Source organism: Ceratotherium simum, chromosome 17 (assembly GCF_057802395.1).
Source record: "Ceratotherium simum simum isolate JZ-2026a chromosome 17, ASM5780239v1, whole genome shotgun sequence".
Classification (NCBI taxonomy): Eukaryota; Metazoa; Chordata; class Mammalia; order Perissodactyla; family Rhinocerotidae; genus Ceratotherium; species Ceratotherium simum.
In genome coordinates this window covers 16,094,343-16,107,069 of record NC_141916.1, presented here as the reverse complement: position 1 = coordinate 16,107,069, position 12,727 = coordinate 16,094,343, and the positions used below count along the sequence as shown (strand labels likewise).

The following is a 12,727-nucleotide window of genomic DNA, read 5'->3' as shown; positions in this document are numbered from 1 at the left end:
CCAGCCTTCATTGTCCCTGCTAAGCGAGAAGAGATGTGGTGAGCTGTCCCTCAACTCCCTTCAGTATCAGAAAAACAAGCGTAACAAATGGGGCTAAGCTGGGGCTGCAGGTAGTGAGGACTTTGTTGATACCTCTCCTGGAGTGTGTATTTTCCTCTATCTCACCTTCAGGAATTACACTGTGCCTTCTCCACAAGGGAATGGGCTCCACCCAGCCCTCCACTTTCCCAGCAACTGCTCTTGAACAGTGTGGACAAGGGTGGGTCTTCATATTTCTGATCACCCCTTTCTCCCTGTGGCATCCCATAGCCCTCATCTGGAGTCTAGGGCACAAAGACTTTGGGGAAAGATGGGGAAAATATGCTGAGGTTGACCTGAGGAGACCCCTTCTACCACACCAATGGCAGCTGCCCCAGGGCCTGCTTCCTCTTCTGAGTCTGTCATCCTCTGGGTGGGAGGAGCGGTGCTTCAGTCTCTGGTGCCTAAAACAAGTTTATTTCTCTCTTAACACTGGCAATAACCAGTCTCCATACCACTGTTGCCTTTTTAAACCTCTTAATAATCTCATGCTGTGTTTGTTGTTGGTTCCAATCCGATTATCACCAGGGCTGTGTGGGGAAAATACTTTTAAATGCTCTCTTATCTTTCTTGCTCTTTTTTCCCCCTGATCTTGTGTATGTATGATGCTAATCTCTTGTCTTTCAGTTGCTTCCTGCTCTTTTGTATCTTCCTTTCTTGTCTCTCCCCTTACCTTTTGTCTCTGGGTGTTTGGGGGCTTTTTTTTTTTTTTTTTTTTTTGCCTTTTTGTACAAAGATTAGTTTCAATGTAGTCTGTAGTAGCTCCTTTGTAAACCAATTAAAAAAAAGTTTTTTTAATAAAAAGATAACGTCTCTGGTGTGTTGAGAGGGTTGGGAACGGGGAGAATATGGTTGTAACTTGATATACTGAACCCAACAGGTTTCCAGCTACACTGTTGTGTTCCCATACATGTTAGCGCAATTGCTCTACATTTAACTCCCAAGTAAACAGTTTTATGACTGTGTGCCACACATAGTGTGCCACTATGATCAGTATGCCACAACTACATAGAAATGTGGAGGACCAAGAGGAACAGGGGCAGCCGCAACGTTTTTTTTTTTTTAAATAAACTCTTTATTTTGGAATACTTTTTAATTTAAAGGAAAGTTACAAAGGTAGTACAGAGAGTTTTTGTATACCCCTTACCCAATTTTCCCCATTGTTAACATTATCATGGTACATTGTCAAAATTAAGAAACCGACATTGGTACGTTACATTAGCTAAACCCCAGGCTTTATTGGTTTCACCAGTTTTTCCATTGCTGTCTTCTTTCTGTTCCAGGATCCATTCCAGGATACCACATTGGATTCAGTTGATAGGTCTCCCCAGTCTCTGGTCTGTGACAGTTTCTTAGTCTTTTCTTGTTTTTTATAACCTTGACAGTCTTGGGAAGGATTGGCCAGGTGTCCTGCAGAATTTCCCCCAATCTGAATTTGTCTGATGTTTTCCTCATTATTAGACTGACCTGATGAGTTTTTGGAAAAAATACCACACAGGTGAAATGCCCTTCTCATCACATCCTGTCAAAGGATATGTGATAGCCACATGACATTACTGATGATAATCTTCATTGCGTGGTTAAGGTATTGTTTGCTAGGTTTCCCCACTGTTTCTCTTTCCCCATTCTTTGGAAGCAAAGCAGTAAGTCTAGCCCACCCTTAATGGGGTTGGTGGGAATTACATTTCCTTTCCTGGTGAGGGTAGTATCTACATAAAGTATTTGGAATTCTGTGATGAAACTTCTCTTCTCCCTCCTTATTTTATATTAGTATGTACTCATGTATATTTATTTTGTACTTGGGTTGTAATCTAATACTACATTACCTTTGTTGCTCAAATTATCCCAGCTTTGGCCATTGAAAGCTCTTTCAGGTTGGCTCCCGTGTCCCTTTGATAGGTCCACATCCCTTTATTTTTTTGAGCACTTTCTTATTTTATAACATACAAGATACTTCAGGCTCATCGTGTATATTCCCTGCCCCAGCCCTAGAATCAGCTGTTTCTCCAAGGAGATTAGGTTCTTTTTATTGGAGAATGGCGTTTAAAAACCAACATCTAGCCCCAACATATTTTACATTCAGTTAATACCGTCCTGTATCTAACATGATTGAATCTGGATTGTGGCCCCTTCTGAAACTAAAATTGAAGTTATTGTTACAATCTTTCCAGTTTCCCATCAGACTATGGCTCCACTTCCCTTCCTACCTATCCAAGAATCCTTCGTCAATTGTTTATACTATGGCTACCGGCATTCTCCATTATTTTGCTCGACTCCCTGTGTCTGTTTTGTCAATCACTCAACCATGAATAAACAGCCATTTGATTTCCTTATTTAGCCATTAGCAATGTAACATTTTAACATTTTACTTTATTGGGGTTTTTTTGTTTCTTTTTTGGGGGGGTTGCCTTTTTTTTGTGGGATTCTTTTGGATTTGCAGCCTTAGCTAGGTCTTTAATAGTTGTGGCATCTATTCATTCAGTAAACATTTATTGAGCCCTTACTGTGTGCTGGGTACTAAGCTAGGTTGAGGATAAAAAGTGAAATAAGACAGGCCCTGCCACCAAGTACTTAATAGTTTGACGAGTGAGACACATACCATTCACTGCGAGTTTCCCAGTCCTGACCCCATTTTTCGGCAGATGATTTGCTTCCTATTTCTTGGAGAAAATGGAAGCATGAATTTACTCAAACTTCCCTCTCCTCTCCCTACTAACATCTATGTTTTCACCAATACCAGTTTACCCCTTTCTCTCTTAGGAGAGAAATGTTATTTTTCCTTTGCAAGGCCAACCCTGGCACTTGTGCTCTCACCTTGTTTTCTTTGACTTTTTGGTTTTTGTTTTATGATATTTTCTCCCTTCAGTCTCTCCTGAGTTCCCCTTTGTCAGCCTATAAGCATGTTAAAATCCTTCTTCTCCCCCCATTCTGAAAAACTTATGCTTTCTCTTCAAGCTACTGATCTAGTTCTTTCCATTTCCAAAGTTAGTGAAAGTAGTTTACACTTGAGGTGTCTTTTACTTACCCCTCAGGCCACTTTGTTCAGCACCCATCATTTACCAAATTGTTTTTTATAAACAGCAAGCTGGTTGCCAGCTCCAGTGGTCTTTCCGTCCTTAGTCTCTTAGAACTCTGCAACAGCGTGCATCTTAGAGCTTTCTTCCCATGGAGTGTGAAACATGCTCTCCTAGTTCTCCTTCAACCTTTCTGACTATTCTTTTGAGTCTCCTTCATAGACACTTATTTCCTCTGTCCCTGTCTTGTGTCCTTTTCTTACTCTATCTTTCACCTCCTTAAACAAGATGCATCCACTCTTTATTTATTACATACATGTTGGTGACTCCTAAATCTTAAGCCCTGACTTTTCTCTCAACCTGGCAGCCTGCTTCCTGGACACTTTCATCTGGATGTCCCACAGATAACTCAAATTCAACATGTAAGAAGGGGAAATAATCCTTTTGTGTTCTCCATCTCACCTAACAGTATTACTACCCCTTGATGGTTTATACTTGAAACCTCAGAATCATCTTTTAATTCTCCCTTTCACCTACCAACATTCATTTGATTACCAATCCTGTCAGCATTACCAATACAATACCTCAATTTTTTCCTTTTTATTTCTACTATCCTAGTACTCACCTTGGCTACTGCATAGTTCTTGTAACTGATCTCCCTGCTTCTAGTCTCCCTGAGCTGCAGTCATCCATCTTCCACATTGCCACCAGACCACTGCCTAAAATCCTTTGATTTTAGGAAAAGTCTAAGCTCCTTGATATAGAATTGAAAACCTTTCTAATCTGGTCCCAGTCTATCTCTAGAGTGATTTTCTGCTTCGTATCTCATACCCCTTTCTCTTGCTCACTCCCTCTGCCCCCAACACACATACTTTGGGTTCATAACTCTGTGCCTTTATTCTTGCCGTTTCCTTTGACTATAACAGTCACCCTCCTCTTACTTGTTTTCAGTCTAGTTACTTTTGAGACAATTTTTTCCTTTCTCTGTGAAACCCTCCAGGCACCTCTCTTCCCTTGTCTTCTATGCCCTGGACAGAATTAGCTCATTTGATCTTTCTGCTTGTATAGCTGCTTGCTTATACCCCTAGTCTGATGCATAATTTTCTAGTTGCTTGATATATATTCCTTCCTTTCCAGACTATGAGTTCCTCGAGGGCAGGAATCACATATTTTTGTAAGCCCAGCATCTAAAGAAATACGTTTTTAAGACTGGGACCTAATATTTTCTGAGTTGAATGAATAAACCACTCGCTTTAGTCCTGTAGTCAGTGGAGTCAACAGTAAATTATTGGGCCACTGCAGACTTTAATCAGGGGATCCTAATGAAGATCTTTGTGTATGTAGAATCGAGGGAGACTTTATTCCTATGCTGAGATCCTTTCTCAGGACCTTCCTAATCCCTCAGCTCTCAGATTCTCTCTCTTTCTTTCACCGTCTTGACTCTAAACTCTGACTGCCCAGAGCAGGTATAGTTCCCATTTACCTAGCTGGAATGTTTCTGTCTTTGAGAGGAGTAGTTATCCAAGGCTTTGGGTGAGGAGACTATGCCTTCCTGCCTGATCCTTACCTCACTCCCCTCTGGAGGAGATAGTCTCCTGAGACACTCCAGACACAAGAAGCTATTTGACCTTCAACTCCTCCCCGCCCTGGAGTTATCTGATCTGGGAGCTGGTGAAGGAAGATAGCTGTAAATAAGTACAACATTCCACCTCACTGGCAGGGCCCTGCAGACTCGAGAAGGGCCCAAGGAGGGATGGGCAGCTGTCCATCTGCCTCTAGTACTGGTCATTCCTCCAGCTTCTGCTTTGCAGCTGCTGGAGCTTTTACTCTCTCCTTCACGCAGGGTCTGCAGGAGAAAGGCTCCAGAATCAAAGAGTTAGTACTCAGACTCTCATCCCTGGTCTAAGCCAGACCATTCCCAGAAAGGGTTTCCAGGCAGCCACCAGGGGGACGGAAGTCTGGGAAAACAGGAAACTGGTCCGCTCTGACTAATTCTCCTGGGAGGCAGCTGCTCACAGGTGTGAAAATAATCACCTATTACTGTAGTTTCTCACTCTGGGGAAATCTGATGGAGTTGGACTCCTGTCTCTATCACAGCTCAAGTTATAGACCTTTCCATCCATATCCATGCTGACACTGCCTCTACACACCCTGTGCCCTCCCTTCACATTTTACAGTCCCTGCAGCTTAATAGGTAATAGGAGGTGTACTGTGGATATTAGTTGTCAGGGGAGGCCCTCTCTGCCCCCTCACTGCGCCCTGAGTTTCTCCTATGTCTGCTGACCTCTGGTGGTGATAGTTTGAACTGTACCTTTCCTTTCTAGTTAGTGGCCTGCTGGCAGGTGATGGCGTATATTTTCTCAATAATCCAAATTCAAATATTCAAACACTGTATTAAATGGAAATTTTTTTTTTACTGAATTTTGTATTTGTTTTCAGGCATCATGACATAATGCAAGTAACAAGACCTGGGTTTTAGAGTCAGACTTACCTAGGTTCAATCCTAGCTCTGCTATTTCCTAGCAGAGTGACCTTGGCCAAGTTACCTAAGCTTTCTTACCTATAAAGTGAAGACAATAATAAATAGCTCAATGGGAGAATTAGGTGAGATGATTATAAAATGCGTAGCCCTAGATGTGCCCTAGCACAGAGGTGCTCAATAAAAGTTTGTTACCTTTTCAATAATGGTGATGTGTTCAGTGTGTGACTCAATGTGATTTTTTAAATTTTGGTAACATAAAATTTACCATATACCCATTTTCAATGTGATTTTGTGTGTGTGTGTGTGTGTGTGAGGAAGATCAGCTCTGAGCTAACATCCATGCCATTCCTCCTCTTTTTGCTGAGGAAGGGTGGCCCTGGGCTAACATCCGTGCCCATCTTTCTCTACTTTATGTGGGACGCCACCACAGCATGGCCTGACAAGCGGTGTGTCCGTGCGCGCCCGGGATCTGAACCCCGGGCCGCCAGCAGCGGAGTGTGCGCACTTAACCGCCATGCCATGGGGCCGGCCCCCAATGTGATTTTTTTTTTAACTCTGAGAAATTTTATATAGCTGTTTTCTGATTCTTGAGTGTGGAGAATGAAGTCTGGTCTAGTATGGGCTATGAAGCCTCTCTCTGCCCAGGGAGCTGCACATCTGAGCCCTGAAAATATGAGTTACAAGGGATCTTGGGCACAGCTGAATGGCTCTGAGCAGTTGACCTCATTGGGTTTCCAGCCTGGGAAGGGCTGACAGGATCCAGCACTTTTCTCTAGGGTCAGGAAAGGGCAGAGGTTTGCAGTTAGGCATCACTGGGTTCTGGGCCTCCAAGGCCCCCTCCTCCCACTTTGCAGAGAAAAGAGGAGGTGGCTGAAAAGAGGAGGATATGAGATTGGTGCTCTGCTCCTCCCTCTCTCTCCCTGCTTTTCCCCACAACCATCCTCTCCCCCACAGCAGCCATCTCCCCCACAGAGACTTGGAAGATGAGGGGGGCGGAGTTGGGGACTGAGGGATCAGAAGCCCCACAGTGCCCTGTATCTGAAGGAAGCTCTGGCCAGGGGCAGCTGTGTTGGCTCATGCTCCCCTCCTCCTGCTGCTGCCTCCTTCAGCATGATGCTGGGGACTCCGGGGCTTTGGGCACTGCTTCCTGCAGCTGTGCAAGGTAAGTGTCTACAGGGAGGGGCATGGTCTTTCCACCTACCTATTGAGGGAAAGGGGCACTTGAAACAGCAGCCACCCCTCTGGAAGAGTGGTGAGTAGGGTGGGTGAATGTGGGCAAAGGATAGAGCCATGTGTCCCCATGGTGGGGGTCAGGTTCCAGGCCTCTGCTGACCCTGTTTCCTCCTGTGGTTTATGATTCTGGCCCTGGGATATGAAACATGTTTTGTCTCTCTTTTTGGCTGCTATTTTTCCCCTGCATTCACTCCCATCTTGAACCCTCCCCTCTTCCCACCCTTGGCCACAGCACCCACAGGCAGGCGGACCTGTGTGTTCTTTGAGGCCCCCGGAGTGCGGGGAAGCACAAAGACACTGGGGAAGCTGCTAGATGCAGGACCAGGGCCCCCCAGGGTTATCCGCTGCCTCTACAGCCGCTGCTGCTTTGGGATCTGGAACTTGACCCAAGACCGGGCACAGGTGGAGATGCAAGGTGAATGGCAAATTATATGGCAGGCAATAGCTAGGGTGGGAGACAGGTACATCATGGGGTGGAGGTGGCAGCTGAGAGACAAGAGAAGAAATGGAATGTGTGGAGGGAAAGAAAAGCCCATGTGAGATGGAAGGGATGCCTCTGACAGAGGAGGGATTTATCATCTCTGTTCCCAGACCCCATTATGCTCCCTCTCTCTCTCTCTCCCTCTTTCCCTTTCTCTTCTCTTCTCCTAATCCCACCCCATCAGGATGCCGAGACAGTGATGAGCCAGGCTGTGAGTCCCCACACTGTGACCCAAGCCCCCGAGCCCGCCCCAGCCCCAGCTCCACTCTCTTCACCTGCTCCTGTGGCACTGACTTCTGCAATGCCAATTATAGCCATCTGCCTCCTCCAGGGAGCCCTGGGACTCTTGGCTCCCAGGGTCCCCAGGCCATCCCAGGTAGCCACCCGGGGTGCTGGAGCCGGGTGGGGGCTGGGGCCCAGGTTAGGATGAGAGGTAGAACCAGGGCCAGTTCTCACCCTACCCCCCCACTACCAAGCTTCCCTCCTGGCCTTGAGAAGCTGGTTGCCCTGGTGACTGGGAGATAAGGGGGCTTGTGACCAGAGTGGGGGTGGGTCAAGAAGCAAATTCTCTGAGGAGGGGGAGAGGAGCAGAGTGTGGATTTGGGGCAGAGCTCATCCAGCCTGCGTTCTTGCCTTAACGTCCAGGTGAGTCCATCTGGATGGCGCTGGTGCTGCTGGGGCTGCTCCTCCTCCTCCTCCTGCTGCTGCTGGGCAGCATCATCTTGGGTATTAATCTGCCCCATCCCTCCCTTGTGACCCCAAGAAACTGCCCAAAGCTCTGACCCCCTCCAGGCTCCCCTGACCCCATGGTTCTGAGATCTCTACAGCCTGACCCCCATTACCTCCCACAAAGCTCCCTTCCCAGTCTCCATGCCTGTGCACCCTGACCCTAGGCTCTTCTCTGCCCCAGTGCTGCTACAGCGAAAGGCCTGCAGAGTGCGAGGTGGGCCAGAGCCAGAGCCAGAGCCAGAGCCAGACTCAGGCAGAGACTGGAGTGCAGAGCTGCCTGAGCTGCCCGAGCTGTGCTTTTCCCAGGTGCCCAGGGAGGGAGGGGAGGGTCCCCTAGGCACTCCCAGAGGGTGTGCTGAGGAGGAAGCCTGGCCCTGGTACTAGCTGAGGCCCGCATCCAGCGCCGTGTCCCCACCAGGTGATCCGGGAAGGAGGTCACGCGGTGGTATGGGCTGGGCAGCTGCAAGGAGAGCTGGTAGCCATCAAGGCCTTCCCCCTGAGGGCTGTGGCCCAGTTCCAAGCTGAGAGAGCATTGTACGAGCTGCCAGGCCTACAGCACGACCACATTGTCCGCTTTATCACTGCCAGCAGGGGGGGCCCTGGCCCCCTGCCCTGTGGGCCCCTGCTGGTGCTGGAACTGCACCCCAAGGTGAGGGCTGAGGAATGTCTATGTGTGTGCTTGCCTGCGTGCATATGTGGATGGGACTGGACGGCAGCTGGGCCCTGCCCAAGCTTATTCTTCTGCTTTAGGTTTCCTCCTCTCTAAAACATTAAACATGATTTTTCTTTTTTATTACACAAGCAATACTTGCTAATATTTTTAACTCATAAAATATAGATAAGGAAAGGGAGAAATCAAAACAATTCATATTCCCAACCTTAAAGAAAGCCATTGTTAAAGAAATACCTCCAGGCCTAGCCCTCCAAACGCATTCATATATTCATTCAACAAATATTTATGAACTGTCAGGCACTGTGCTGAGTACTAAGACACACCCAGTCCCTGCCTTACAGATTTTGTGGGCTAGTGGAGGAGACAGAAGTGGATCAAGTAAACACAAAAACAAGTGTAATCTGTCAAGCGTGAGGAAAGGGAGGCCATGGTACCGTAAGAGAAGAACAAGGAGCCAGGACTTGAGGGGAGGACTGGGAGCAGTAGGATGAAGAGGAAGAGGTAGGCAGGGGCCAGACCACACCCCGCCTTGTGGGCCTACTAAGGACTCTGCAGTCCATCAGCACCTACAACTCCTCCACTTCTGAAATCTTGAATTCTGGAAAGTCCCCTCTTTCACCATGTGCCTTACTGCCCACCTCAAAAATCACTGCTTTTCTGGTTTTGTTTGTTTAACTTTCCTGGCACACTGAAGGTGCACAATGTCTATTGAATGAGGGACTCTATTGCTCCCTTCCCTCCAATTCCCATTTGCTCCCCACCCGCTGCTCTCCTACTCAATGGCTCTCTCTACCTGCCCGCTCTGCCTACAGGCCTGACAGCTCAGGCCAGGTGGTTCATGAGCAGTGCCCTTGCCTAGCTTGCTCCCTCTTCTCTTTCTGTCTTTGTCCCAAGTCCTCTGAGATAGTATGGTGTGGTTAATAGTGAGTGAGGCTGGAATCAGACTGCTTGGGTTCAAGCTCTACTTCCCTCTGGCCAGAGTTTACTTAGCTCTCTCTCAAGCTCCTCATCTGTGAAATGGGAGTGACAGGAGTACCTGCCTCCCAGGGCTGTGAGGATTACAGGAGGCTGGGCTCACACTTAGTGCTCAGGACACTTGACCTAGAGGTACCATTTGTCCTGTCAACCTGGCTGAGGCGCGTTCTCACTCCTCCACTGCCTGTCGTCTTGGCCTGGGTGTGTCAGTGTGTCAGTCTGCTGGGAGAGGCAGGGGGAAGTCTGTCAACTGATCTCTGCTCCCTGGGGTGGATCAGTCATGTCCAGCTTTGTGTGTCCCCCCCTTCTCTCTGCTTCTTCGCAGGGCTCCCTCTGCCACTACTTGACCCAGCACACCAGTGACTGGGGAAGTTCCCTGAGGATGGCACTGTCCCTGGCACAGGGCCTGGCGTTTCTCCACGAGGAGCGCTGGCAGGATGGTGGGTGAGCTGGGAGCAGGGAGCCATGGGAGTCAGGAGCCACACTGCTATGTTTCTGATTCTCCCTTAGCTTGAAGGGGAAGGACTGGGTCAAAAGAGAGAGGAAGAGGATCCATGTCCTTTCAACCTTGGCTTCTCCCACAGGCCAATATAAACCAGGTATTGCCCACCGAGATCTGAGCAGCCAGAATGTGCTCATTCGGCAGGATGGGTCATGTGCTATTGGAGACCTGGGCCTCGCCTTAGTGCTCCCTGGCCTCGCTCAGCCCCCTGCCTGGGCCCCTACTCAACCCCGAGGCCCAGCTGCCATAATGGAGGTAAGTACTCTGGATAAAGATGAGGCCCAGGATGATGGTGGCAGTGCTGACGAAGACACGCCCGTTGCTGTGGCAACAGTGCAGCAGTACGGATAGTGTTTGCTGAGGACATTGCTGAGTCTATAGTTGGGCGAATGTTGCATGGACCAGTGTTGTGGTGAGGGATGCCAGGGAGATGATTCTTGACCCTCCACACCTTGCTCTCCAGGCTGGCACCCAGAGGTACATGGCACCGGAGCTCTTAGACAAGACTTTGGACCTACAGGACTGGGGCATGGCCCTCCGGCGAGCCGATGTTTATTCTCTGGCTCTGCTCCTGTGGGAGATCCTGAGCCGCTGCCCAGATTTATGGCCTGGTAAGGATGGGTGCTACGGTCCCCCCACCCCACCAGCGGATGTCTTACCCACCCATTCTACATCCACCTACCTCCTGACCCAGGAAGCTCTGCCCTTCTCCCCCTTGGCCTTTCCACAAGGGAGGCTCCCTTAGCTAGCTGACACCTAGCCCCATGTGCCTTTCCCCAGACAGTACACCACCACCCTTCCAACTGGCCTATGAGGCGGAACTGGGTAGCACCCCCACCACCTGTGAGCTGTGGACCTTGGCAGTGGAAGAGAGAAGGCGCCCCTACATCCCATCCACCTGGCACTGCATCTCCACAGTAAGAGACCACAGGCTGGTGGGCTGGGGACCTGGAGAGTCTGGGCATGGACTTCAAGGACTTGTCTGCCAGGACAAGCCCATCTAGTCCTATCTCCTCTCATCTCCCACCACTCCTAGCTCATGTTCAGCTGAAGCTGGGCAAACTTGCTCTGTTCCTCAGTTCATCCTCTTCCACTATAATTCTCACAAAGCCCATTCCTGAGACTCACACCTTCCTCCTGCTCCCTCTTGCATAGTCTGTCTCTCTTCTCCCCACCATTGGTTAGCCCTGTTCCTCAGACCCCTGCTCCAGAAAGCCCTCCTTGGCTTTGCTTCTGCCCTGAGATCTGCCCCCAAGATGGCTCCTCTTCTGGTATACTGGAGCCCAACATTCAATCCAATAATTCCTCGTTCTGTCCTACACATCTATATTTCTGCTATGACCCAATAAAAGCCAGATCTACGTATACAGGGTGAAAGCAGTGGCCTAACAGTGAAATTTCAGGGGTCTGCACAAATAGTTTCCTAACAGGAAGTCCCTTCCCCTCCTACCTGGTCTGAAATTTCCACTGCACAAGTATCTGCTGGGTCAGACAACCGAGGCCTAGGCATTATTTGCAGAAGACCCTGGTTCTCTGAGAGGAAGGAGAGTAATTTCCCATTAGCATGCTAAGCCATCAACCTGAATTAGCTCCTCAGAGGAAAAGGTGGGTCCTTTGGAAGGTACCCAGAGAACCTGTTTCATAGGGAACAAGATGCAGAGGGCTGGATTTCAGTGAGGATGGGGAGGGAGGCTCCAGGTGGCATCAGAAGATGAGTGTTGAAAATGGGAGTGGTGGACACTTTTTAACCCTGGGGACCACTCAGGATCCTGGGGTCAAGCCTGCCTCCTGGTCATCTTTCCAGGACCCTGGTGGCCTGAGAGAGCTCCTAGAGGACTGTTGGGATGCAGACCCAGAAGCACGGCTGACAGCTGAGTGTGTGCAGCAGCGCCTGGCTGCCCTGGCCCAGCCTCAGGAGGCCCACCCCTTCCCAGACGGCTGTCCACACAGCTGCCCACCTCTCTGCCCAGAAGACTGTGTTTCAACTCCTCCCCATTGCCATTCTCGCTTGTAGGCTTCAGCTGAGTGTCTACCACGTCAGCGTTCAGCAATGCCCTTGTTCCAGGAATCCTCAACCTGCCTGTACCATTTCTCATGTGTAAATATGCAGTTTATGTGTCATCCACCTACGTGCAAATATAAATATGGTAATCATATGCCCATCTGCTCTGCCTCACCTCTGCCTTTCCTACTTGCCAAATGCTTGGATCCTTCTCTGGACATCCAGTCCACTGCAGTTCTGACCAGTAACTGGGGGTAGGCGTGCATAGGAAAGAGACAAAGTCAGCTTTCCTGACTCCACGTCCTTGGGCCTTCCTCCCTTCCTGTGATCCTGGGCCTGTCTCTCTTCTTTTCCTTCTCCTCTACAAGCCTTTATTTGATGGGATCTCATGCTGGGCACTGGAGAAAGAAGGATGAATACAATGAAATTGCTGCTTTGAAGGTGCTCAGAGAACTACAGCTCACTTTGTTGGGATCCTGGGGGAGTGTCCTCAGTTGGGATCCTGGGGGAGTGTCCTCTCCTGAGGCTTGAGTGGGAAGGCCTCACAGGATGCTTGAA

At 49.0% G+C, this 12,727-nt stretch overlaps 1 protein-coding gene across 1 annotated transcript; it reads left to right on the top strand.

Moving 5' to 3' along the window:
- Positions 1-6,843: 6,843 nt before the first annotated feature.
- Positions 6,844-12,264, top strand: AMHR2 (anti-Mullerian hormone receptor type 2). The gene is made up of 10 exons (XM_014786522.2): positions 6,844-7,222; positions 7,473-7,664; positions 7,934-8,014; positions 8,199-8,323; positions 8,436-8,666; positions 9,991-10,105; positions 10,250-10,422; positions 10,631-10,778; positions 10,948-11,084; positions 11,972-12,264. The coding sequence occupies exons 1-10, from the start codon at positions 6,928-6,930 to the stop codon at positions 12,179-12,181; spliced, it is 1,707 nt and encodes a 568-aa protein (XP_014642008.2). The 5' UTR covers positions 6,844-6,927; the 3' UTR covers positions 12,182-12,264.
- Positions 12,265-12,727: the final 463 nt, after the last annotated feature.